Here is a 25,173-nt window from a genome sequence, read left to right on the forward strand (position 1 = left end):
ACATACAGGTGAAGCTAATATAAAGCGTGTAAAAAGGTACATTTTATAAGGAAAATCTTCGTTGATGCTCGCGTGGTACAGAAGCGTGCATTCAAATTTGGAATCTGCGCACGCGTTGATCAAATGATCCCTGGTGGCTATCGTCAGCCTCGGCTTCCGTGAGAATTTCGCGTGATTCGACTCCCGGCTTAGCCTTTAATATTTATAATGGGTTTTGAAATTTTGATTGAGCACGAATTTTTAAGTATGGGTTTCGTTTCTAGAAGTTCGATTATTTCTTCCTGGTGGTTCAGATTATCTAGATTTATATATACCTATATATACCTAAGTATAGGCTGGTATAGTCTAGGTATACCTACGTACTTTTTAACTTAACATAACTAAATCAATTTATTCTACAAGGCTATCTAAGTACCTATGTAAGATCACAGTGCCAAAAAACCGTGGGAAACGAGTAATACCTATCTAGGTACTTGATGGTATGGTACCTACCTACCTACTGGGTTCGGTTCCTGGTAAAGGAATAATTGTTTACTTTTTTAAAAAAAATATTTTTCTGTATATCCACCCCTTAATATTAAAAGTATTATTGTGTATGAAATATATCTCAATAAAACAGACGCTTAAATATATCTGTGCCATGCTTCAATTTCCCGTAAATCACTTACAGACATTGAATATTATCATAATCACTATGGTTATTTAATTCATGACAAATTTAAATCTTGTGGCATCAGCCACTTAAAGATTAGATAGGTACTAATATATACAGGTATTTTTAAATTTTTATTTTATAAAATTCCAAAGGCGTGAGAATCAAATAACGTGACTTTCTTTTTAAATTTTCAGAATGCTTACCGAATTTTAAATTATTGAAATTTGAATGGAATGCAACTGAATTTAGCAAATTTAATAATAGCTCCGAGCAATTTGTCATTATTCGGTTTTATATGCATTTATTCAAAAAATTCATTCCATATTCAAAATAGTTCGAATTTTGAATTCCTTAGTGACAAACCGTGAGAGAGAAATGTCGTGATTCGATATTTAAATTTTTGAGCGCATTTTTAGCATTTTTAGCATATTTATTATAAACCTTTCATTAAAACATGACTAAGAATTTAACATTTATTTTTGGTTTCATTCGATATGATATTAAAAACCATTAATTTGCTTTTTGCAAGATTTCAATTATTTTCTGAAGATTTTCGATACTTCTTTAATTTCTATTTAGATTAGAATAGGTAAAATACCTAAACTTTTAAACAGGCATATTTTTTATCAGTATTATTTATGACATAATTTCTTACTTTTGTATAAAACTAAATTACATTACCTAATAGGTGGGTAGACAAAGCAACTTCTTACTACTGTAATGTTGATAGCACCTACATGCAATATCGAGTTTAAAAGTCTTTAAAAAAATCAACCCATAACAATATAAATAACCCTTCTACAATTACAGTCAATCAATAAAATATCGAGTCTATTCATGTTATTTCAATTTCAGAACGCGTCGCGTGCAATATGGCGGCATCGCTCGCGGTGACGCTTCCAAATTCAAAAGTCGAGTTGTCTGAATTGGATTGTTCCTTTTTTAAGTCCTCGGGCGAAGTTTGCGTGATCGAGTCTGTGCCAAAAGTGGCCCGTGCTTTATGGTTCTTATGAGTTCGAAATACGAATTATGACTTTTTGTTGAAGTGGCCTATTTTTTAAATTATCAATGACATGCAATGACTGTAGATTATACGACATACATTGTACTGTAAAGTTAAAGACACAAAAGTTGTAAGATGTCAGGTTAGAAGGCTTCGCAAATTTCAGTTCACCGTAAGGTTGTCAGATTCTTATTCTATTATTAAAAACAATATGGAAAAGTATAATTTTTTGGATTTGCATACCCAGCAATACCGAACCATAAAATATATTTTGTAGGTATTTATTAGGTCTAATGCGAGACAGTTATTAGTAGGTCCTAGTTATTTAGGACCATTTCCCCAGGGCCCTAATAACGGGTCACAAATAACGGCCTATATAGATTTAGAAAGTAAGACTTCTTTATTCAAATGTGGTAAAGGCGCGATTAGAAGGGATTTTCTTGTAAGTACATATACGATATTTAAGTTTTGGATTGTAAGAGGGCAAATACTCCTGGATTTTCGTATTTAAGTTTGTACTTTCAGGGTATCAATTTAAAAACATATAGGTTCCTACGCTTTTAATATTTATAGATAAATATGTGAGAGCCACTTCAGAGTATGGTGTGGGAATCTATGCAAAAAAAGTGTCTTTTTATATATGGAAAATCACTTCAGACTTAATTGTATAACGAAACTCCTTACTTAATTAGCGTAGTTAGTGTGCTTGGTAAAAGAAAAAACTAAACAACAAACTAAAGGCGGGCTTATCAAAATATTGCATTGTATTTGATTAATTTTATTTTATTTGAAATTTTTTATAAGCAGCGATATGAATACGCCCTTAAAAGATCGCGTGACGGAACACTAAAACATAGGAGCGTTCTTTGTGAGTTAGAAGAGCGTCTTCAAAACAAATTGCTGACAAGTTCGTTCGAATTCTTATTTTGAATTTGAATATCGAATTCGATTGGCCACTAATAAAATAAGCCCTAACTATTTAAAATAGGAACTAAATTTGTTTGCAGTAAAATTGCAACATTTTCAGCCAGTATTTTGGCAGTAAATTAAGGGTTCGGCTACATTGTCAGATTTAAATGTCGAAATTCCGGTCGGTGCCAACTTTGAGCTATAATTACTAGGTAATTAAATGTGTGTTGAGTTACAAACGCTTTCTATTTAACAATGGAAGAAATATTAACTAGTTACTGCCAGCAGGTTACCTCTTTAGACTACGGTTTCAAAACTATGTTATATATTAAAAAAATATTGATTAAATGAAATAAATTGTTTAGGATAAAAGTTTATTAAAATTAATCGTCCATAGCACATGTATTTACGGCCTTATTATTTAAATTGTGTAACGTTCCAAATTCAAAATGTATTTGATGAGAGTGTATTATGTAAATGAAAGGACTGACGCTTTGCGAACATTCGAGGGATTGCTATGGCTACTGCTCTTCATAATATTGTGGGATTTACGTACGGATGACTTTTGTTCCATATCCGTTTTGGATTCAAAATTATATTCCAATTCCATTTTATTTCCAAGTCACATTACGGGATTGTTATGATAATTAATTATCTTAGAACCTTCTATCATTTCTGTGTGGAACACTCGTAGTTGACTCGAAGCCTTAGGCTGTTTCCAATCAATCCAATAAGTTTTTGACATAATAAACGCTAGAAAAGTATGCTTCCTTAAATAAGTCCTTAAATTTGCTGAATTGCAACATTCTTTAGATAAAATCTAATATGTATATAACATTCTCGTGTCGCGGTGTTTGTGGTTAAACTCCTCCGAAACGGCTCGACCGATTCTCATGAAATTTTGTGTGCATATTGGGTATCTGAGAATCGGACAAAATTCATGCCCCTAAATATATATTTTTTTTAATTTTTAGATAAATTTTATTTTTTTTATTTTTTTATGATAGGTACAGCATTAAAAAATACATACAGCCCCTAATTTTCACCCCTCTACGATCAACCCCTATTTTTTATTATAAATGGTATTAGGACATGGCAAAACGACGTTTGCCGGATCAGCTAGTTGTTCATATAAAATTAAATTTCACAACCGGGATTCAAACACACGACCACATTTTTGAGAATGTCTTAACCACTACTGGTCATACAAAACCTGTGGCGATATTTAATTCATAATATCGATTGTGTATCAAGTGTCACGTGTCACGTTGGGGCGCCGTGACATTTCGCTGTCGCTTCACTTGTCACATCGCGTGCGTGTTCCATTTTTAAACATCCTATTATCGTTGGACTTTAATTAATTGTTGACTCAGCTTTAACTTAAAACCCAAACAAAGGTTTAAAAAATTATTTGATCTTGATGAAACTGCCCTAGGTTGTAAATGTCAGTTTCATAATTAATCTCCATATATTATTTAGAAATTTTACATATAATCTTGGAATGTAGGAATCTATATAGATCACACTCATATGATTAATTCCATAAATAAATAAGTCAAACTCATTATCTTCCTTTTTGAAGTCGGTTAAAAACACTCAGTATCTAGAAGGCATTACGATTATAACAAACTAGATATCTTTTTATAATTGACCAGAAAGTTTACCACTTGATTTGAATATCAAGATGTCGTAGGTACCACATAAGCTTGTGTTATCAACTCTACGCCTACGTATCTATTTAATCTATATCGTAATTGCTTTGTCGTTACGACGTCATTAATGTTCTCTATTAGAATTCTATCTATTCAGGTATTTAATTATCTAAGTAGTGCTAGTTGCTTCAGCGTGTGACTCACATCCCTGAGGTGGTAGGTTCGATCCCCGATACAACGATTGAATTTCTGTTTACGTGTTTATTTAACACTGGAAACTTTTGTCAGGCACAGAAGGCTGATCATCGAATTGTCTATAAAAAAATAATTGATCAAGAAACAGTTACAGAAATGAGACGTAGACCTAAAAAGTTATAGCCCCATTAACTTTTATTAATTTAAATAACTATTAGCTATTACCAACATGGATAAGATGTCCAATATTATATTCAAGTCTATAGAAAAAGGAGACTTTAAAATTCATTCTATATACAACACTACGACTCGTAGCAATTACGGTTGGTATTTAAAAGGTATATAGGAACCGAGCCGTCCACGTGTTGCTCCATCCTCCTTTAATTAATTATAATGGGTAAAATTCAGGGTAACGTGTTGGTGGAAGGAAAAAAACTAATGGCTGCAGAAGAGTTCTTGCATCCAGACAATCTTCATGACTGTCGGCCTCCAGTAATGGAGAGAAACCAAAAGAAGAAGGAACCGAGAATATATATGTTACCCCACCCTCAACTTCTTTGGTGTATATTTCTTATATATCGTATAGTTTCAGACTGTAAGTGATTTAATTCAAATTAATTTTACAAATATTGTAAATTTTCCATTTACAATACATATTTCTACTGGGTGTATCAATTACCATTATCACATATTTTTGTCGTAAATAAAACGAGAACATAGGAAACTTGAAACTATTTATTATGCACTATTTGGCAAAGAAGTATTTTAATATACACAATAACCTCACAATTAATAATACTTTTTGGTTCTTATGATTAATAATTACATCAAAGCTTTACAATACAATTTACTGATGAATTTATTGAATAATACACGTTAGCACCAACTTTAAATAGAAGAAATTTTATATAATTCAATTTATTTACTATATTTACAAATTTATTGCACAACATGGAATGTTACATAAGAACGTTAAATAACGGTTATTGAATTTAAAATACATTTTTACATAGACTAAACTTAAAATATCATCACAAATGCATAGAATCTGTACAGTCAAAATATACGGGAATCACAATGTAATCTTTTCGGATCTCTGTGGGTAGTGAGATTCAGTATGGGAATTTCTCTTTGTCCGCGAAAAGAACGCTGCGTTGCATCCATTTACCGAGCATCGATGCAATAGGTGCGCATGGGCCGATTCACAATGCGCCTTCAAACCCATCAGATCTTTGAAGCTCTCTCTACATCCCCGACATGGATAATACCCATCTCTATTCGGCCGAGGTGCTTCCTCGTCTATGTAATAATTCAGTTTCGGTGGCGGGGAATAATTCTGAGCGAACGTACTTATGTTCGGTGGCAAGAAACTAAATGGCAAAGGAGCGAAATTTGGTAACATGCCAAATGGTGTGAATAGAAATGGATTTTGATTGAACAAGTCTCGATTTAAATACGCTTCCGGTAGCAGCGGTGGGTAAGTGGCACTTAGAGGTATATGATTCAAATTTTTTGGTTTTATATCTTTAACTCGGTAGTACTTCGAGGATTCTATGTAGGGTATAGGTCGCTCGTCTTCGCTGTATTTCGTCATAAGTTCTATCTGCTCTCGTGTTTTTTCTACTATGTTGTAATCATCAGATCTTACGTCAGATAAAACTCGTTTATGTAAATTGGTGTTTGCGCTGTGTCTGTCTCTGCTTCGTCGTGTTGAAAATGCAGCTTTGCATCTGTCATTATTACACTTGTACATGACTTTTAAGTGCGCATTTTGGTAATGCGTTTTTATGATGAATATGTTTTGAAATAATTTGTCACATACTTTACATTTCAATGGATTTTCAGCGTCGATGGGAATGTCTGTTGTTGTAATGAAGAACCCATCATCAAAATGGCCGTAGATTTGGCCTTGGTTATCTTCTGTGTTGTAATCGTAACTTGAGACAGATGAGGATGGGGATCTATCAGAGAAGTCAGTGAAGTCGTTCACGCAGAGGTTGTAAGGGCCCACTGGATTCTGTAAGTCAGCTTTCTTTGGGGTATTAGGAAAATTGCCTTTGGATAAACTTTCTAGCTTTTTCAGAGAATTCTCAGATGAAAAATGATTAGATGAATAAGAGATGTCCTTATTACTTTCAATGTCAACAGGTTCCTTTTTAATACATGGTTTTTCAGTTATGGATTCGTTGTCAATTGGCTCCTGTTTGATTTTTAAACGTTTTTGAGATGGGGAGCCACTATCTAATGAATTACGAGTTTCATTTTTTCTACCTTCCGAGTCATCGTACTTTACTTTCTTTAAATTAAGAGCTTCATTTTCATTCTTCTCATCAGTGTCATCTCTTGCAAGTTCATTTGAAGAAAAATTATGAGGTAAACGAATAGGATTTAAATTTTTTCTCTTCCTCTTCATAACTTCTTGGTTGGTATTTTCATCTTTCTTGCCATCGCTATTTTCAAAACTATCATTATTATCACTAATACTCCCATGATCATAATCTGTTTCAGAATCGTCATGGGTTTTACTTGTTTTATTCAATTGAGAATAATAACCGTCCTGATTTATATTATTATCGTTGTCATATTCATCATCATCACCTGCTACGACAACGATTCCGTCATCTTCATCAGATTCACCTTGCATTTCGTGATCTTTCATTTCAACTGAGCTTGATTCTCTTCGTGAAATATGAGTGTGTTCTAATGTAGGAAAGTTCACACTTATATTGTTTTTATAATCCACATGCATATGATGCGAAAACTGCCTCATATTTTGTGAAGAATTAAGAAGTGGATACGAGTTAAAGGTGTGCATAGGATTCATTACAGGTGGTATATTTAATCCCGTAGTATGTGGTGATATTAACATTGGGTGGGATTGAGCACTTCGACCATCATGTGGAGAAATTTTTCTTCTTAAATGCGGCGAGTGTAACTTCGGATTAGGGTTGGCACTGTGTCTATTTCTTGATCTTCTAGAACTAAACATCATACTGCAACCCTCAACAGTACATTTATGCATTTCTCGAAGATGGACAGCAGAGAAATGTATTTTCAAAGCTCCCTTGTCGCAAAAGGTTTTGAGGCAAACATTGCATTGAACTCTTTTCTTTCCCGTAGTAGGATTGATAAAGTGAGTCCCTAAATTTAAGGGTAAGTGTGATGAATTCCATTGACGCTTTGGTGGGCTTAAGCATTTGTTTATCATCATATCTCTTGTTTGCTGAGCTTCGGTGTATGCATCTTTGCTAAGATTCAAAACGTTTTCATCATCAGACCTATCTTTGGTTACGTTCGACTTGCTTTCAGTGCGGTCACTTGGTTTTGCAGACATTTGTGGCAACAGAGCCTGTAATGATGCTAATCCCATAGGATTTTGACTAAGTGCCGCTACCATCGCTGCTGGGTGCGAAAACGTAGACGGCATGTTCATGTTGGGAATTGGTAAGTTGGATGGAAGTTGGAAGTTAAAAAATTGACTTCTCATGAGATCTGCTGCCTCTTGGTGGCTATGAATTTCTTTGCTTGGCGTAGCACCGTTTGCATTGTGAGATGGGTTATTATGACTATGTTTTCGAAAGTCAAAAGGCTGCATGTTTTGAAGATGGTTCAATGGAGAGGATGTGACAGGATTGATTATAGACTCAGGGCTGGATGAGGTAGATTGGTGACCGGGTCCAGAGGTTTCGGTGGGAGAACTTCTTTGGGGAGAGTGTTGTTCAGGGCTGTAGCGGTTTGATTCTGGGGATAAAGTCTCTTTCTTGACACTGGCTGCATTGCTTTCGATAGAATTATTACGTAATTCTTTCTTTTGAATGCTGTTTAAGTAGTCTATATTTTGCTTCATTTCCAACATATGCTGGAAATATTTGAGGGATTCTTCATTTCGTACATCATTTCCGGTTCTCTCTATAAGTTTACGGAATTCGGCTTCTAACTTCAGTTGTTCAAATGCTCGTACGTCTGCGTTGTCTACATGGTTGTTTCTCATTTCTTCGTAATTTTGACTAGGAGGTGATGGCATATCATTCTTCTTATAAATAGGAAGCAAAGAGGTTTTATGCAAGGCTCTTGCTTCCTGAAGTTTAAGTATCTGTTGCAGGGCCATATTGTGCTCTGGCCCTCGCCCGCTCCATCGTTCTGAGGCACTTGATTGCGATTCCTGGAAAAAAGAAAAACAGCGTTTAGTACAGATGCAATAATAATGAATAGTTTAGACACTTTGATTAGAATTCAATTTGTATTTCAAAAAATTCAAAAATCATTTATTCACGTAGGTAACACAATGTACACTTGTGATTCGTCATTAAAGAAATAAATATTAATGCTTCTAATTTTACATTTACTGCCAGTTCTCAAATCAAGGGCGTAGAACGGAAGAGAAGAACTGGCAATAAACTCTCCGCCACTCTTTTTAATCGCCATTACATAGGTTCTTATAATAACATTCTCCGTACTACATAGTGTTTCAGAAATTTCTTGAATATCAAAGCAGATTGCAGAATTTCTGGAAACTTACAGCTGGATAGTTCCTAAAATAGCTTCTCTTCATTTTCCATAATTCAGAGTAATGTATTTCATACAATCTAAGTATTTAAGCATAATTGCACGTTAGCGATTCTAACAATCGAGTCCACACCTTGCGTTCAACCTAATATCAAATTAATTCCAAGAACCAAGAGCAATTGGGTAAAATTGTGTAAAATGAAGGTTTCGAGTCGACTCGAAGAATAGAAAAGTGGTTTGTGTCGCGTGTTTGAAACGATTTAATCAAAAAACTAAATTACTATTAATTTGTTAAGTATTTAGGGCTGGTTCTGCTGTCAAAGTCTTTCTGTTTACCGCTCCTACGTTTTCAACTGGGTAATAAATGTCTAATTTGTTTTATTAAATATTCATCGATAGCCGCTTTGATTGTACATATAATTATCAATTTATTGCGACTAATTAAGTATTGGTATGTTCACTGCTTATAATGTGTTACACAAGTCAGCTGCCTGTTTATTACGATAATACTAATACCCATAGACTATGTCAAATATCTTAAAACCAAAAAAACAATCATAGATTAAAAACTAGCTGAAATATCTTCAAATCCCTTGTCTATGTTTTGTCTACATTCCATAAAGTATAGAACCTCTATTTATTTAAAATGCCACCCTATTCGAAATTTAAAACCGTTTGTCACTCGATTATAGCATGTAATACACCGGCGCAGCCATATTATTATGTCCTTGAGGAAAATTAAATAGTCATTTGGCCGACGCGTCAGGCAATTTCAAGACATTTTTAAATTTTCTTTCTAATCTCACAAATTATATAATAAATTGTCGTTTATTATAAGTATACCCTTGATCTGCATGAAATGATGGGGTTTTTAATGTTTAGAATTTATATTTTCGTGTTTGTCATTATGCCGTATGAAAGGGTTTTAGACGTTTTAGAAAGATTGTTATTATCTTATTAGGATCGTTTCTAAGAGTTTAAATAACAACAAATGATTGGATGTTTATGATAGCGAATAGTTTTGTTGAGTTTTTATAAAGCTTTTTTTGAACTTCAAAGTTGCTTATTATATCAAACTTCTAAACAAAGTTACTTAGTATTAAGTAAAAAAAAATCCGCTTGGGAATTAGATTGAGATGCGAGTTATGCGAACATATCTAAACCATTTCAACAAAATTTAATATGCAACATAAAAATTTACGTCAGTCGAAATATGGATATACAAACTTGTATCTTACAAAAAATCGAGTAATGTCAGTGTAGGGTCGGTGACCGGTTACTTCTTATTACCTTGTAATAAACGTCATTTCTCCATAACAAGCTAAAAATATTCGCAGCCCACGCCTACGAGCATATATCACAGTTTTTTGTCCAGAGGACACTGAGCATAATTACATAGGCATACAGCCTATATTGGCGCGTATTTATCATAACATGGTGCATGTAAACAAAATTGAATCGCAAAATGCGGTGCCATTTCACGTAATCGTTTGAGCCGGAGTGTCGTGTGGGAAAATTGAACAAGTGTATCAATAGCATAATTTAAAGGCTGTATGCTCAGGTTGCATGGGTTAATGCGAGGTCTTGGGTGCGAATTTCAAGCTTCGGTAAAAATGCTGGATTTAGACATAAATGAAAATGTCTATTTCGTTTATGTATTTGTTTTTCAATTTAGGCATGTCAAAATGCAAATCTCATCTAAAGATTGTATTTGTTTGTTATTGTTAAAACCTTTCGAAACATTATAACATTAGTTTTATCAATTTTATAAGTTTTTAAAAAAGCATAATAGCTGTAAAAACGTGTCTAGTTGTAAGTTTGTTACATTCCAGGAAATAATGTACACTGGATATTTAGCACTATAAACTTTTGTGAAACAAAATAAAGAATTTTTGAAATTGAATTATTTCGTTTATGAAAAAAAATCAGATGCGCCACAACCTCTTAAGGTCTGAGCCTCCGATTTCTGATTCTGTTTCATGAGCATTTTTTTAATCTAATAGGCAAGTAGGTGATCAGCCTCCAGTGCCTGACACAAGCCGTCGACTTTTTTGGTCTAAGACATGTCGGTTTCCTCATGATGTTTTCCTTCACCGCTCGAGCAAATGTTAGATGCACATAGAAAGAACGTCCAATTCCATCAATGGATTAGAAAGAAAACTTTACTTAAAGTAAAGGGTAATGTTATTTAAATATCGAACATCAAGAAGGTAAATCTAAATTCTAATTTCAATATTATTTGGGTAGTAGTCTACCTCCCTAAATCTCAACTCCCGAACCCTAAATCTTTTGACTAGTAATAGGTCTACATTTATAATGAAACTAGCTGACCGGGCAAACGTCGTTTTGCCATGTATATCATTTATAATAAAAAAATAGGGGTTGATCGTAGAGGGGTAAAGGTAAGGGGTTGTATGTATTTTTTTTAATGCATAAAAAACAGAAAAAAATATCAAAAAATAAACTACCCTTAACATTTAGGGGGTTGAAAAATAGATGTTGTCCGATTCTCAGACATAATCAATATGCACACAAAATTTCATGAGAATCGGTCGAGCCGTTTCGGAGGAGTTTAACCACAAACACTGCGACACGAGAATGTTATATATTAGATATTTAGCATTTGGAAATATAATCGATTTGGAAGGCAATTTTCAAGAAAAGGTTTTAGCTTATTACTTATAGGACAACGTGTACAATCATAAATATTTATTATTTTTGAAATATATACGCGAATCTGTAACATTCTTCAAATACTATTATTTTTACTATACAGATATTATATTAGGTACGTAAGTGTATGCGAAGACGCAAGCACTTACTTACATTTTTTGCAGTGGGTAAAAATCTTTTGGCTAGTCGATGTATTTATTACTTTTGAATAATGAAATAAGACGTGGTAATGTCGACATTAAACACTGAGAGTAAATATTTGTCGTTGGTTTAAGAATAGCCACCGTGGGTGGGTTGTTTGCTAGTTTTAATTCAATTAGCTAAGGTTTTAGATCAATCTATCGTTTATTTATTCCAGAGACTAGAGAGAATTTTACCCAGTTTGTTTTTATATAAAAAATACTTCTACTGCTAATCAAAACTAAACAAAGCATACACTAAACGATCGATTTTAGTCCTAATTTATTAGAAATATTTATTTATGAACACTTCGTCGCATGTACAGAAACATAATACAATGGGCAATAATTGGATAAAAAAGAGGGCAATTGGCCGCCTTATCTTTTCAAGGCAACCACATTAAATATTTAAAAGAAATGAATAAGGTAAACAAGAAGTGCATATGTATTGAAACATAGATTAATATAATTTAGGAAAGGAATGTTTGTCACGGATGTCTTCTAATGTAGTTTGTTTTCAGAGATATTTTACTTACAAACATTTTCTACGAATTAGATGTTTTTGAGATTATTGAGGTTATAAAGAGTTGTATTTTGTTTTCCAATAGAATACAATTCTTTAAGTGCGAAACCTCTATCTATATAATAAATAGCGGTAAAATATATTATTGTTCCTATACATTGAAGTCACCGCTTTTGAATAATGGGAGAGAGAGAGACTATGACCGCAAGCAGGTATGTATGACCAAATATGTATCTAGTCCTTGTGTAATTTGTATATACATATATCTCTAAGCTGTTAAAAACACCGTATCGATCTCGTATATGTCTAATATTATGTCTAAGTAAATCTGTCGATCACTGTTCCAATGTGAAATATTTTTTTGGAAATTGTTGCATAAAATAAACGTTAAATTGTTATAAAGTACCTATTACTTGAATAACAAATTATAAAACGGACCGTAAAGAGTAGGTTATATGTGAAAATCGTAAAAGATATTGTCAATTTAGATTCCATACAAAATTGTTCATGTTTAATACGTAGTAATGATATAGTGTGGACAAGAATGGCGGCTTATCTTAATCTCGGCTTAGGGCACCTCATGGCGTCGTTATGGCTATTAATAATAATTGGATAAGCCAGAGGTCAAATATCGATTTGGAAGGCAATTTTCTTGAGTTTTTTTAGCTTATTACTTGTAGGAAAACGTATACAATCAGTAATATTTATAATTTTTGAAATATATAGGTACGCGAATCTATAACATTCTTCAGATAAGTACTATTATTTTGATCAAACGGTATATTTATAATGAAATATTTGGCTTTAGCTAATCTATAAAGATATTATAAGTGTATGCGAACACTAAATTGAATTATTGAAAAGCTCTTCGGTGGAACACGGTCTCAAAACACAGGCTTTTTTTTACGGCTACTATTGACATTTTTCTCTTAAAAATCTCAACTTCAGTGAAATATGAAAAATAACCTCATTTATAATTGAATAATAAAATCAATAGCATGAAACAAATTTATATTAAAAAATGTAAATTTAGAGGATTGTTATTATAGATTGATACTGTCCAATTACTAATTTATCTAGCAAGCCAATAAGATCATTACCTATACTAAAAAAATATTAGTTCATAATTCTATGTCTTTGGATTGCTTAAAGTAAGGGGTAGTTGCTATAAATTATAATAATTTTTTGGTCACCTTTGAACCATAGATAAATCTCAACTCGGAATACCCTAAATCTAGTAGATCTATGTCTTTGAATTACTCAATTATAATTATAAAAAAGTCTGTGATACTCTAAGTAAAATCCAATTTGTTTTAACACAGTTAATCCGAACCTGAAGGTGAAAGTTTAAATAAGTTTTACCTCATAATAATCATCTTCCCACCACCGCTTAACGAACTGAGTAAGCTTGCTTAAACTGTCACTCATTTTCACTACACATATCACAGTAATCAATTAACAATTAGGGTTAACTGCCCCAAACGCCGACTGTCACAAGACTGATCCTGCAAATCCCTAATTAAAAATATACCGCCAGAAGGGTGGGGGATGACCCGTATATTACCTGAGTTTAATGATAAGTAGAACAATAGAAACAACCCGTGCCACTCGCTTAGGATTAGTGGTTTATGACCTTTTGTGTAATTTCAAAACGAAGGCGGAAAAGTTCTAACGATTTAGTGACATTGTTATATTTGGTTGTAATGTTGAAAATGTTATCTTGAGTTTAATATATTGTTTTCTTTTTTGGTAAAATATATTTTTAAATTATAATGAATTCTGTAAAAGGCTAAATTTTAAATGTAGACTACATACTTTATATTTAAGTTTTTTATAATAATGTTACAGAGATTTGTTATATCTAATATATAAAATTCTCGTGTCGCGGTGTTGGTGGTTAAACTGATCCGAAACAGCTCGACCGATTCTCATGAAATTTTGTGTGCATATTGGGTATGTCTGAGAATCGGACAACATTTATTTTTCATCCCCCTTAAGGGTAACCCCTAATTTTTTTTTTAATTTTAGATACAAAATTATACTTTATTTTTTTATGATACAGCATTAAAAAATACATACAACCCCTAATTTTCACCCCTCTACTATCAACCACTTTTTTTTATTATAAATGATAAACATGACAAAACGACGTTTGCCGGATCAGCTAGTGTTGATATAACTTTAACTGAAAGACTACTGAATTAAACATTTGTAGGTACCTTTGAAAATCTGCACCAGGGTGTAACCTAGGTCATGTTTTATATTTAAAAATCTAGATTTAGATATTAAAATTACTTTAAATTGTTTCTTTACCTTAGACAAGGTAGATCTATATGAAACTTTTATATTTCTAGTAAATTCCAACTATTATTTGGTAATCAATTAATATCGTGCAAATTGTTACTATATTTTTAATTAAATATGTTAATTTAGCTTTTTATGTACAAAAGATTTTATCCCCATATTATATACCTACTATTCTTTTCAAAGAAGCTTTTTTTCGAATTCAAAATACCAGGTGTATTTTGCATGTGTTGACCAAAAAATTACAATTCTTTGAACTCTCCGATAAGGTACAAACAAAAATATTAGCAAACTTTTATTACCTAAAGACAATGACTTCCAAAAGGCCGCTTTCTTTGAACAGGCCGTATGTGAGACAAATGAATAAAAATTCGTGCAGAATTGCGCGAGAACAACAAAAGGTGCAATAATCCTACCGATAAGAGAACAATTCCTGTTTTATATACAACTATTTTCAATGGGGTTTTTTGAAGTACTGACGTTAGCTGTTTATACAGAACTGGAAAGACGTTTGGCCACAACTCCACTTGATGTTAAGTGAGATGTGGCCTTCTGCCAGGGCGCGCTTGTCCAGGAGATGCCCATTTAATCGCCGCTCAAATGAACCCATATTAAACTCTTTAGGGAAGATGGAAGGGAGCATGGAGTTGCTCTTTTGCTGTTTGTATAACGACGAAACAAATCGTGCATGTCTAGTTATGTCTACAACGAAGAGGTACAACTCTAGCGAGCTTCTAGATGAGCGTTGTTTGAAAGGAGATGACGGAATCGGGTTGTGTAGTTGTGGAGCATTCTGAGGAGTGCAATCTATAGGAGGCCGAACGGCGATGGTCAAGACCAAAGTTTTTAGGACATTAAAACTATTGAGCCGAAAAAAATACAAAATAAATTATAAAATAATAATTAAATTAAATATTATATCGCCTACATAGGCTTTTAGCCCTGTTATGCGAATATATTGCAAGTAAAGAGGTTCCCTACCTAATTATGACCAATGTGAAATTAAATGTAAATTATTCTTTAGTTAGTTAAAAAATCTAGAATAGACTACAAAAATGAAAGATTCAATTCGATGCATAATATTTTTTTATATAATGGAAGGCAAACGGCACCTGAGCCAGAGGGCTCGCGAGTGCGTTGCCAGCCTAAAGAATTGGTATGATCTTGCTAAGTCGAATTTGTTCGGAAATACTTCAGTGGGCAGCTGTTTCCATATAGTGGTAATGACAAAACTAATGTCATGATGATAAATTCAAAGCCCTCGTTAAACGAAAATTAATCAACAAAGCTTTTTATAAATTTGAGGACTACTTAAATGATCCTAATCCTTGGGATTGATTTGCTCCAGTTCAAACAATTTGTATGACAATACTTGGCGATTAAAAAGAGTGGCGGAAAGTTTCTTGCCAGTTCTTCTTACCCGCTCTACGCCCTTGACTTGCGAACTGGTAGAAAATTTACGATTAATTTAACTTGACGATTCAAAAGTGTACTTGGTTACCCACTTGAATAAAGATATTTTGAGTTTGATGACTAAGGAGGGGGTTGTCCAACGAAATACAGTAGAACCTCTATAAGTCGAACATCAAGGGAGACGCCAAAAAATTCGAGTTATAGAGTTTTCAACTTATGGAGGATTTCGACTTAGGCGGATTTTGATTCGACATAAAGAGTTTGAAGTTTATTCTTATAAATTTTGCAAAGCAAGCAAACACGTGTTTCCATGAGTCATAAATTTATTATTGTATACTCCTAAAATGTTTTCTAAGAAACAATAGTGTACTCACATTGTCGGCAAGTTCTTAAAGTCGGTAATTTTTTTTTGTTTGAACAATAGAGATAATAAATTCCAAATGATCAAGTTGTAAAGGTTGTAAAATAAAATGTTCCTATGTTCGAGATACAGAGGTCAAATTTAATTTTTCGAGTTATAGAGTGAAAATATGTACCAAAATGGCTTGGAGGGACTCGGTGATTATTTCGATTAACAGAGGGTCAAGATTTCAAGTAATGGAGGTTTTGGTGTTTTAAGGGAAGGGAACAAAACATTTTTTCGAGATTTGGAGGTTTTTGACTTATCGAGGTTCGACTTAACGAGGTTCTACTGTAGATGGATAAATATTAAAGTTATCATTAGATTACCGTACATATACCCTGTATATACATAAATAATCGTATTATACATTTGAGTCTCTTCGTGCCAGTCCAATCTTTAGAAATATTTTTTTTATTTTTAGAGCATTTCGTCAATTATTTTTTTTAAAGGAATTTATTATAAAAACAAAATTGCAAAACCCAAGTTTAACATTTGTATATGTTTATAATCACCATAATGCGAAAATTAAAACCCTTCAGACGAGTTGTATCACTCGGCACATCTCCGCCCGCGGCCGAACCTATAAAATTACTTTGCACCTTATAATTCTGTTTGGTGTTTATCAGTGGTCATTCTTGTGTAAATTAAAACGAAAATATATTACAATGTTTTCAGGAATAAATTATGTTTTTTATATATATATATGGAGCAGTGTTGGCCTAGTGGCTTCAGCGAGCGACTCTCATACCTGAGGTCGTAGGTTAGAACCCCGGCTGTGCACCAATGGATTTTATTTATATGTGCACATTTAAAATTTGATCGAACAGTGAAGGAAAACATTGTGAGGAAACCGACATGTCTTAGACCCAAAAAGTAGACGGCGTGTGTCACTGGAGGCTGATCACCTACTTGCCTATTAGATTTAAAAATGATCATAAAACGGATTCAAAAATCTAAGGCCCAAATAGGTTGTAGCGCCACTGACTTATTTTTATTTACTCAGCCCCATTAAATATAATTAAATAATTTCGCATTACACGGTTCTTATCTATACTAATATTAGAAAGAGGAAAGATTTGTATGTATGTTATTTGTAACGAGTTGGTTCAAAACCTACTGGACCGATTTTAAAAATTCTTTCACTATTTGAATGCTACATTCTCACTGATTACTAAAACTACAATAATATTAAGGTATTTGTTTACTCATGTTTGAGTTACCTTTTTATATAAACATTTCTTATCTATTTTACTTTAACTCCTTCAATTACCTGCTTATTATGTATATATCCAGAAGAGTACATTATGTACGTATAGTGGCATAGACGAGCATTAAAATTAACTAAAACATGTACTGCAAACTATATCATGATCACATAGAAAATCACACTAAATATCTAATATTTTTTTCTTTGTACCTTTCGCTGTGTACGTGTTTCAATTGCTTTGCTTTGTTCCATTCTTTTTTGTCTAATTGTATATCTTATGTATTTTTGCACTTCTTGCGCTCCTTATCTAAATACATTTTTGCCTAGACTAGATAGAAAGCAATAAGGCTGCCAGTTGCCGCTCTTTATATTTAATTGTATTTCTGTATGCAACGAACGAAATATACGGACCACGGCGAAGAGGTTCCGATCAACGGTACCTACTGAAGGTAGCTAGGATATTAGCTGATATAACAAATCTAAGCTGTATATTATACTTTTGTAATGATTGCAAATTAAAAGGGTTTTTCTAATAATTATTATTATTGTGTGCAACGATGTGTAAATAAATAAATAAAATCAAACGGAACAAGAAAGAAGTCACGGCTGATTTCCTCTTAGGTCATAAGTTATTTTGCCAGGAATCTTCTTACACGTGGAGCCTGATACTCTTGACTTTTGTTTATAGGAAAAGACAGGAGTTTTCCTGCTCCTTACTTGGAAGGTAAGATACAGGCTATGTTGGTAAGTCACGCCTGACAATACATTTCCTCATCTTGACTAGACGCAGGGAGGGAGTTCCATTATTTAGATGTTTAAACAAAACCAGTTCAACATAAACCACTCCTTATATGGAAATAGTATTCGTTTTACAACAAACTCCCAAGCGAAATTAGAGAATTATCACTAAATAAATTCAAAGCTCTCGTTAAACGTAAATTAATCAATAAAGCTTTTTATAAATTTGACGAATATTAAATAATTCTAATACTTGAAATTGATTTGCTCCAGTTCAAACAATTTGTATGACTCAAAACTTGGCGATTAAAAAAGTGTCGGAGAGTTTATTGCCAGATCTACTTGCCCGTTCTACGCCCTTGACTTGCGAACTGGTAGACTACTACTTAGAATCAATTCTATTTTTTTTTTGCTACAGGGACCAAACTTTTTAAATTTGTTTTGATTTTCATTTTATTTATTTTTAATTATTTTTATTATTACTTTATAGGTTAAGAAAATTGTAAATACTGTATTTGTGTAAATAAAAATGCTTTAAATTTTAGAATCAATTTAACATCTTTTCTGTTGACATTCATAAGTGTTTTTGTTACCTATATGAAAAAAGTTATGTTGAGTTGAGTTTGAGTTTAGTTTTTAGGGGTCGGTTAATGTGCGACGCACTGCTTAAATGTGGTTGGTCCCTTGACTGGCAGAAATCAATAAAATATCGTAGTATGAAATTGAGAAACTTAGAAAAACTCCTAAGTTATAGAAATGTTATTGTCAAAAGTAAATAGTATGATTTCCGAACAAAATTATTGACCTTTAAGTTGGTTACCTTGACCCCGGCCTTCGTGAGATCACAAAAGACTATTAAATTGGCAATTAATCATATTCGTCAATTATTTTTATAAATCAAGCTTCTAAGTCGTGAGATAATCTTTATGTTCGAACACTTAATTTGGGAGGTCCTCAAAAATAACTTGACTAAATAGGCCGCCATTATAATAAAACAAACTTTTAATTGAAATATATTTTTGTTACAATATTTATTAATTATCGCACACAAACGTAATACGGATTTATGTTTGTGTGTATAAAGTAATCTACATTCAAAAGAATTATTATTGTAATAATTTTGACGAATTGTAATTCTGAGTACAGCATTCAATAGTTCTGCAATTTTTAAACGTTTTAATTATGCCTAGTATAACCGAATTACCGAACAATAAAGATATTATTTATTGAATATTATTACGGACAGTTCTGTTATACAATTCCTTAGTCATTTAATTTAGTATTCATAAACAATATTGTCCTTGTCAAACTTAGGCTGTCAGACTACTATTGTTAATGGTTTCAGGGAGGTTTTTAGTAATCTGTGCCAAAGTCCAAGCTAAATAAATCTATTCAAACCCTAAGTGTTTGTAACTATAAGGAGAATTATAATTGTAAGGGTCTGTTTCACAATGTATGTATAAAGTACCAAATAGCTATGCAACACATAAATTATTTGGAAGATAAATTGTGCTATTTGACATTTATCGGACTCATAACTTATGATGGACTTTATGTGACGAATAGCGCTATCTGACAGTAGTGAAACGCAACAATAGTGTTTATCCTACCAATAAGTAATAAATAGCTAATTCGGAACTTATCCGTACATTGTGAAACAGACCCTAAGTATATTATTTGGCTTAAAAGTAGTGAATAGTTATTTATAATAAAAAAGAGAAGTTTTAAAATTTTAAGCATAAACATAAATAATATAGCGTGATGAAGTTCGAATTTACATTAACCGTAATTTTTACGAAATTGTCCGTTTGGTGGCGCCACATTCGCAGCTTAAACTGGCCCTAAACAACGCCAAAGTTGTTTGAGCTTTACTGAATGCTTATATATTAAGTCTCAACTGAATCTTATCCCTAGATCCAAACTTAAGTATAACTTATGCATGTCAACAACATATTGACATGCGGGAGAGATAGCACTAAGTGTCAGTACGTATTAAATATTTTGCCAGGGTTACTTGGAATTTATGAGTAAGATGACATAATTTTATGTGTTCATATTTATAATGTGTGCTAAAGATTTTAAATACCAATTGGTACATATATCTTTATGTATATTTAAACAATAATACATTGGCGCTGCAACACTAAATGGGTTTTGGCTTCAGATTGAGTTCATTGGATCATTTTTATAAACAAATAGGTACCTACATTCTGTGTATGACATGTCATGTTGGGTTTGATAAATGTCGGTTTCACGGTATTTGCTTTGTAGCTGTAAAGTGCTAGTTTCTATTTAAAAGAAAATCCCATTGGTTTCTAGCCACGAAGTCAGGGTAGCAAGGCACAAAACTATGTGCAAACTGTATTTGATAAGGTCAACTATCGCTTCGAAAATAACTCGATTGACGATAGATCACCAATGTTTACTTTACACACCTCAACGTCTGTTTCGTCTCACACCGGACTCATCATTCGTTTCACTTTAAATAGATTGAAAAAATAAACAAATCCAGAACTGCGCCACTCTGGTGAACATTTTATATATAAGATTTTGTATCAAAGATCGCAATCTTAATCGCATAATCAAGTATTATTTCACCCTTTCAATGAGTGATATTCAAATTCAGGAGAAATTTTGTATGAAAATTTTTAGTTAAGCGCCTAGCCACTAGATAGCGCTGTGTTATTTGTTTTACGAATATACCGTGACGCTAGCTATACTTTAAACTTGTAAGGAACGGTTTGCCTAAGTTTGTATTATTTTAAGAACGCTTGGTACAACGCAAAGTAGCAGAGTAGAAGACTCTTTCCGTCAGAATTAGCAGTGTAATCTGCTTACACAGGACCCAGAAACGACACGGCCCTGCGATTCTGTAACTCACTTTTCGAACTCACACAGCGGTTTTCGCATCGGCGGTCGCTCTCAAATCAATCGTGAAGCAGTCATTTTATGATTTGGCATTCATCAGAACTCACTTTTCGAATGTTTTTGTTTATCAAAACAAAAACATTCGAAAAGTGAGTTACAGAATCGCAGGGCAGGTCAGTTATCACTACAATTTAGGTAGGTAAGCCAATGTTATACTTGTAATCAATAAGAGTAAAAAATAATATTTATCGAAAACTACCGAAGTAACTTGTAATGTTTAAAATAATTGTTCTATAATAATTTTTTCTTTCTTTCATTATATTCATTTGAATGCAATGCTAAATAGAGTCTTTTTAAAGGTTTATTGGGTGATTGGTTATGTATTGTATACCCAGTAATAGTCCATATTTCTAAGCAATTGATGTTTTCACTAAGTACTCGTTGGAATATGTTTAAAAACGCTTTAGATAAATAAAGCGGTTGAATTCAAATACACATAATGCTCCTTACAAATCCTTATATTGAATTTATTTAGAATGTACGAAGTATTGATTCAATTTTGTGTGAGCTTTTTGTTAAGCGAGTTGTTTGAGATATCAAATTAATTTATACGTTGTAATATGTTTTAGATAACAAAAACATATTCTTCCGTCGCACACCTAAATGTTCTAATTGTAGTGATAGTATTAGATATATTACTGTAGTGAAATAGCTTAGGTATTTTATTTCAAATTAGAAAAATTATATTCTTTGGATATATAACATTTGTAAAACAAATCAAACAGATTATAAAATACATAAAGATCTATTTACAAAACTATAGTTTAAAAACATTGACTCATTCTTATCAGGAAAATATAACAAACCTGAATCATGAATGCGATTTTCTATTCACAATTGAAAACAATCCACACAGTACATCTCACAAACAGTTCCTCGTAAGCACTAATATTATTTGGACACAACACGACCGTCTGACTCCCAGGGCGACCGGACACTGGCTATAGAGCGGGATAAAAGATGCCAGGCCATGCGAAGGATGCCAAAGGAGCTGGGCAGATGCGACAGGATCTCACAGAAAAGAGACGACTACATTCGTGACATTTAAAAACTGTGTCTCTTTTATACGCTTTGCTTATACCCTGGTGATACGGTTCACAATCGTCCACCAAGGAGTTAGGCTGTTTTCGACTCGATAGCGAGATGTCCTCTAATGTGTCGCACAATGTGGAGCGTGGGCCTTAAAACAATGCAATAAACGTGGTTTTAGCGTGGCATATGAAGGCGCTTGGGACTGTTAAGTTAGTTTCGCGTTTGTCGCATTGTGTCGCTGCGGTGTGGGCAGTGCTAACAATTAAATAGAAAAGCCATAGAGCGCTTTAAGTTTTCCTTTAACGTTTTCATTTGGAAGACTTTAATATATTTTAAAATTGTGAATTGTAAAGTGATTTATAATCATATATAGGAATATTACGTAGATTATAACAAAAATCAAAATGACACAAATGTCGTATTTCTTTAAGAATTTCAGCGATTTACGTGCACATAATGAATTTTAGCTGGTTTTATGATACAAGCGGCTCAGCGCTATTATGCTGAGTTGGCGTTTTGTGCGAGCGAGACAGAACTTCGGGTGCATAAAAGGGAAGGGGAGTGGAGATGAGGTGTCACCGAGCTTTTTAGGGATTTGGATGTACGGATTATTTGTGTTAGAAGTATCACAGCTTACAATACGCTATTGAATGACGTTTTTAGCATTTAGAACATTTTTGTTACATTTTTTCGTAACATTTTTAATTACGAAGATATTCTATATTTAATTTTTGCATCTACGCGAGTTCTGCCAGATTTTTTAAGCCTCAGATTTCTGCATGTGTTTCATGATCATTTGTCAATCCAATAAGCAAGTTCTGTGCCTGTCACACGCCGTCGACTGTTTGGGTCTATAGCATGCCGGTTTTCTCGCGATGTTTTCCTTCACCGTTCGTTGTTGTTAAATACGCACAGAAATAAATGCCATTTGTGTACATCCGGGAATCGAACCTACTACCTGAGGGATGAGAGACGTACGCTGTTGCCACTAGGCCAACACTGCTATGACAGATATAAACTTTACAGTAGGTACTCTGGTCAAAACTGATGTAAATTCGTTCAGTCGAAACACAGCTGATGATACCCGAAAATTGCAAGGGTAGGTACCCGTGAAATGGTATTTTTAGTCCTGGGATCTGATTGCTAGGCTCCATAAATTTAAGATAGATGTAATATTATTTCTGTATAAATTGCTGTAATATTTTCGTTTTGTTTTTTGTATTAAAACAATTACAATAAATTATTTTTACTTTTTTTATGTAATTGACGGCAAACGGGCAAGATGTTAAGTGATACCGAAAGTGCGTTGCCGGCCTTTTAAGAATTGGTAACTCTTTACTTTTTAACTGGGCTGGGCTATCACTCCTCCTTAGCCATACCTGACTTTAAATAAACCGGAACCGATTCTTTCTTTTATGTAATAGGAGGCAAACGGGCAGGAGGCTCATCTGATGTTAAGTGATACCGCCTTTAGGCTTGCAAGTGTGTTGCCGGCCTTTTAAGTATTGGTACGCTCTTTTTTGGAAGGATCCTAAGTCGAATTGGTTATTATGTTCCGTACTAAATTATTTCGTGTTTATGATAGTGAGTATTGATCATAATTATCGCTATCACTATGTATTTCTGTAGTATTGAATTTTAAATATAATAGTTCCTATACTAATATAGATATTTTATGTAAATAAAATTTGATAAATTCAAATTTCGTATCAAAATGCGCCCTTTTTTCCCTTGAAGTTTGACACTTGGCAACACTCCTGATAATTGTGATACATTTCGGGAAACAATCCATAAATAATAGTGGCGCTACAACTCTTTGGTTGGGCCACAGATTTCTGTGTCTGAATCGTGATCATTTCTTTTTCTTAATAGGTAAGCAGGCTTTTGGGGCCGATGGCTGGCCATGCGTCACACTCGTGAACGGGTGCTACTTGTGGAGACTGGTCGTACCTACTTGAATTCGTGTATGCGGTGATGTTAGTTATTTCGACTAAGTATTTGCGTGTTGTTCCCACGAGAATGTAAGTGCGTGCTCCTATTTCACCATGCCTCCTGCTGATAGAGGAAAAATGTTTGTTTTTAATTAAAAAAAATTATTATTATTTATGACGGGAATTTATTACCAGTTCTTCTCTTCCGTTCTACGCCCTTGATTTGAGAACTGGCAGTAAATGTAAAATTAGAATCATTAATGTATATTTCGTTTCTGACGTCCATAAGTGTACATTGTGTTACCTACATGAATAAATGATTTTTGACTTTGACTGTGTCTGTGTCTGTAAAGAAAATCACACAAAATTGTCTGTTTTATAATAATAATTGACTGTACTTAAGTCTACTCTCTTCTCATCTCAATGCCACAAACATTTGAAATTAGATTACAATAGTAAATAGTTTCATGACAAAAACGTTTAATTCTAAGCCCATTCTTCAAAACCCCATGTCACTTATAATTATAAGTCAGTAGACCCTAAAATATGGGCAGTGCAAAAAATTGGAAAAAGTTGACTTCGGATCGAGTAGCGCCACCGCAAAATCGTTTGACAATGAGATGGTGACATATGTATTGTGGAGGTAGTCGGTATGGTAAAGTGAAATTAATCTTTTGTTGCTTTGTCACTGGCCACCAACGAAGACGGGAGCTGTAATAGGATTGACTATGGATTACTGGAGTAAATTTAAATTTCGAATTTCAAATTTTACACTTGTTGCGTGCGAGCGCAGACTAAGGATTTTTGTTGTCATGTTATACTCTGAAGAAGGCCTTTTATCAATCCATTTATAAGTTTTATTTTAGAAATGAGTAATGATCTCTAGTAAGGTTACGTAATTGGAAAGTTAACTAATTAACTA

The 25,173-nt window shown here is 33.3% G+C and overlaps 1 protein-coding gene across 1 annotated transcript; it reads right to left on the bottom strand.

Moving 5' to 3' along the window:
* Positions 1–5,273: 5,273 nt before the first annotated feature.
* LOC125050608 (zinc finger protein basonuclin-2-like) lies at positions 5,274–22,235 on the bottom strand. The gene is made up of 2 exons (XM_047650559.1): positions 22,095–22,235; positions 5,274–8,576 (listed from the first exon to the last, which is right to left on the bottom strand). The coding sequence occupies exons 1-2, from the start codon at positions 22,101–22,103 to the stop codon at positions 5,487–5,489; spliced, it is 3,099 nt and encodes a 1,032-aa protein (XP_047506515.1). The 5' UTR covers positions 22,104–22,235; the 3' UTR covers positions 5,274–5,486.
* Positions 22,236–25,173: the final 2,938 nt, after the last annotated feature.

Source organism: Pieris napi, chromosome 6 (genome assembly GCF_905475465.1).
Source record: "Pieris napi chromosome 6, ilPieNapi1.2, whole genome shotgun sequence".
In the NCBI taxonomy this organism is placed as follows: domain Eukaryota; kingdom Metazoa; phylum Arthropoda; class Insecta; order Lepidoptera; family Pieridae; genus Pieris; species Pieris napi.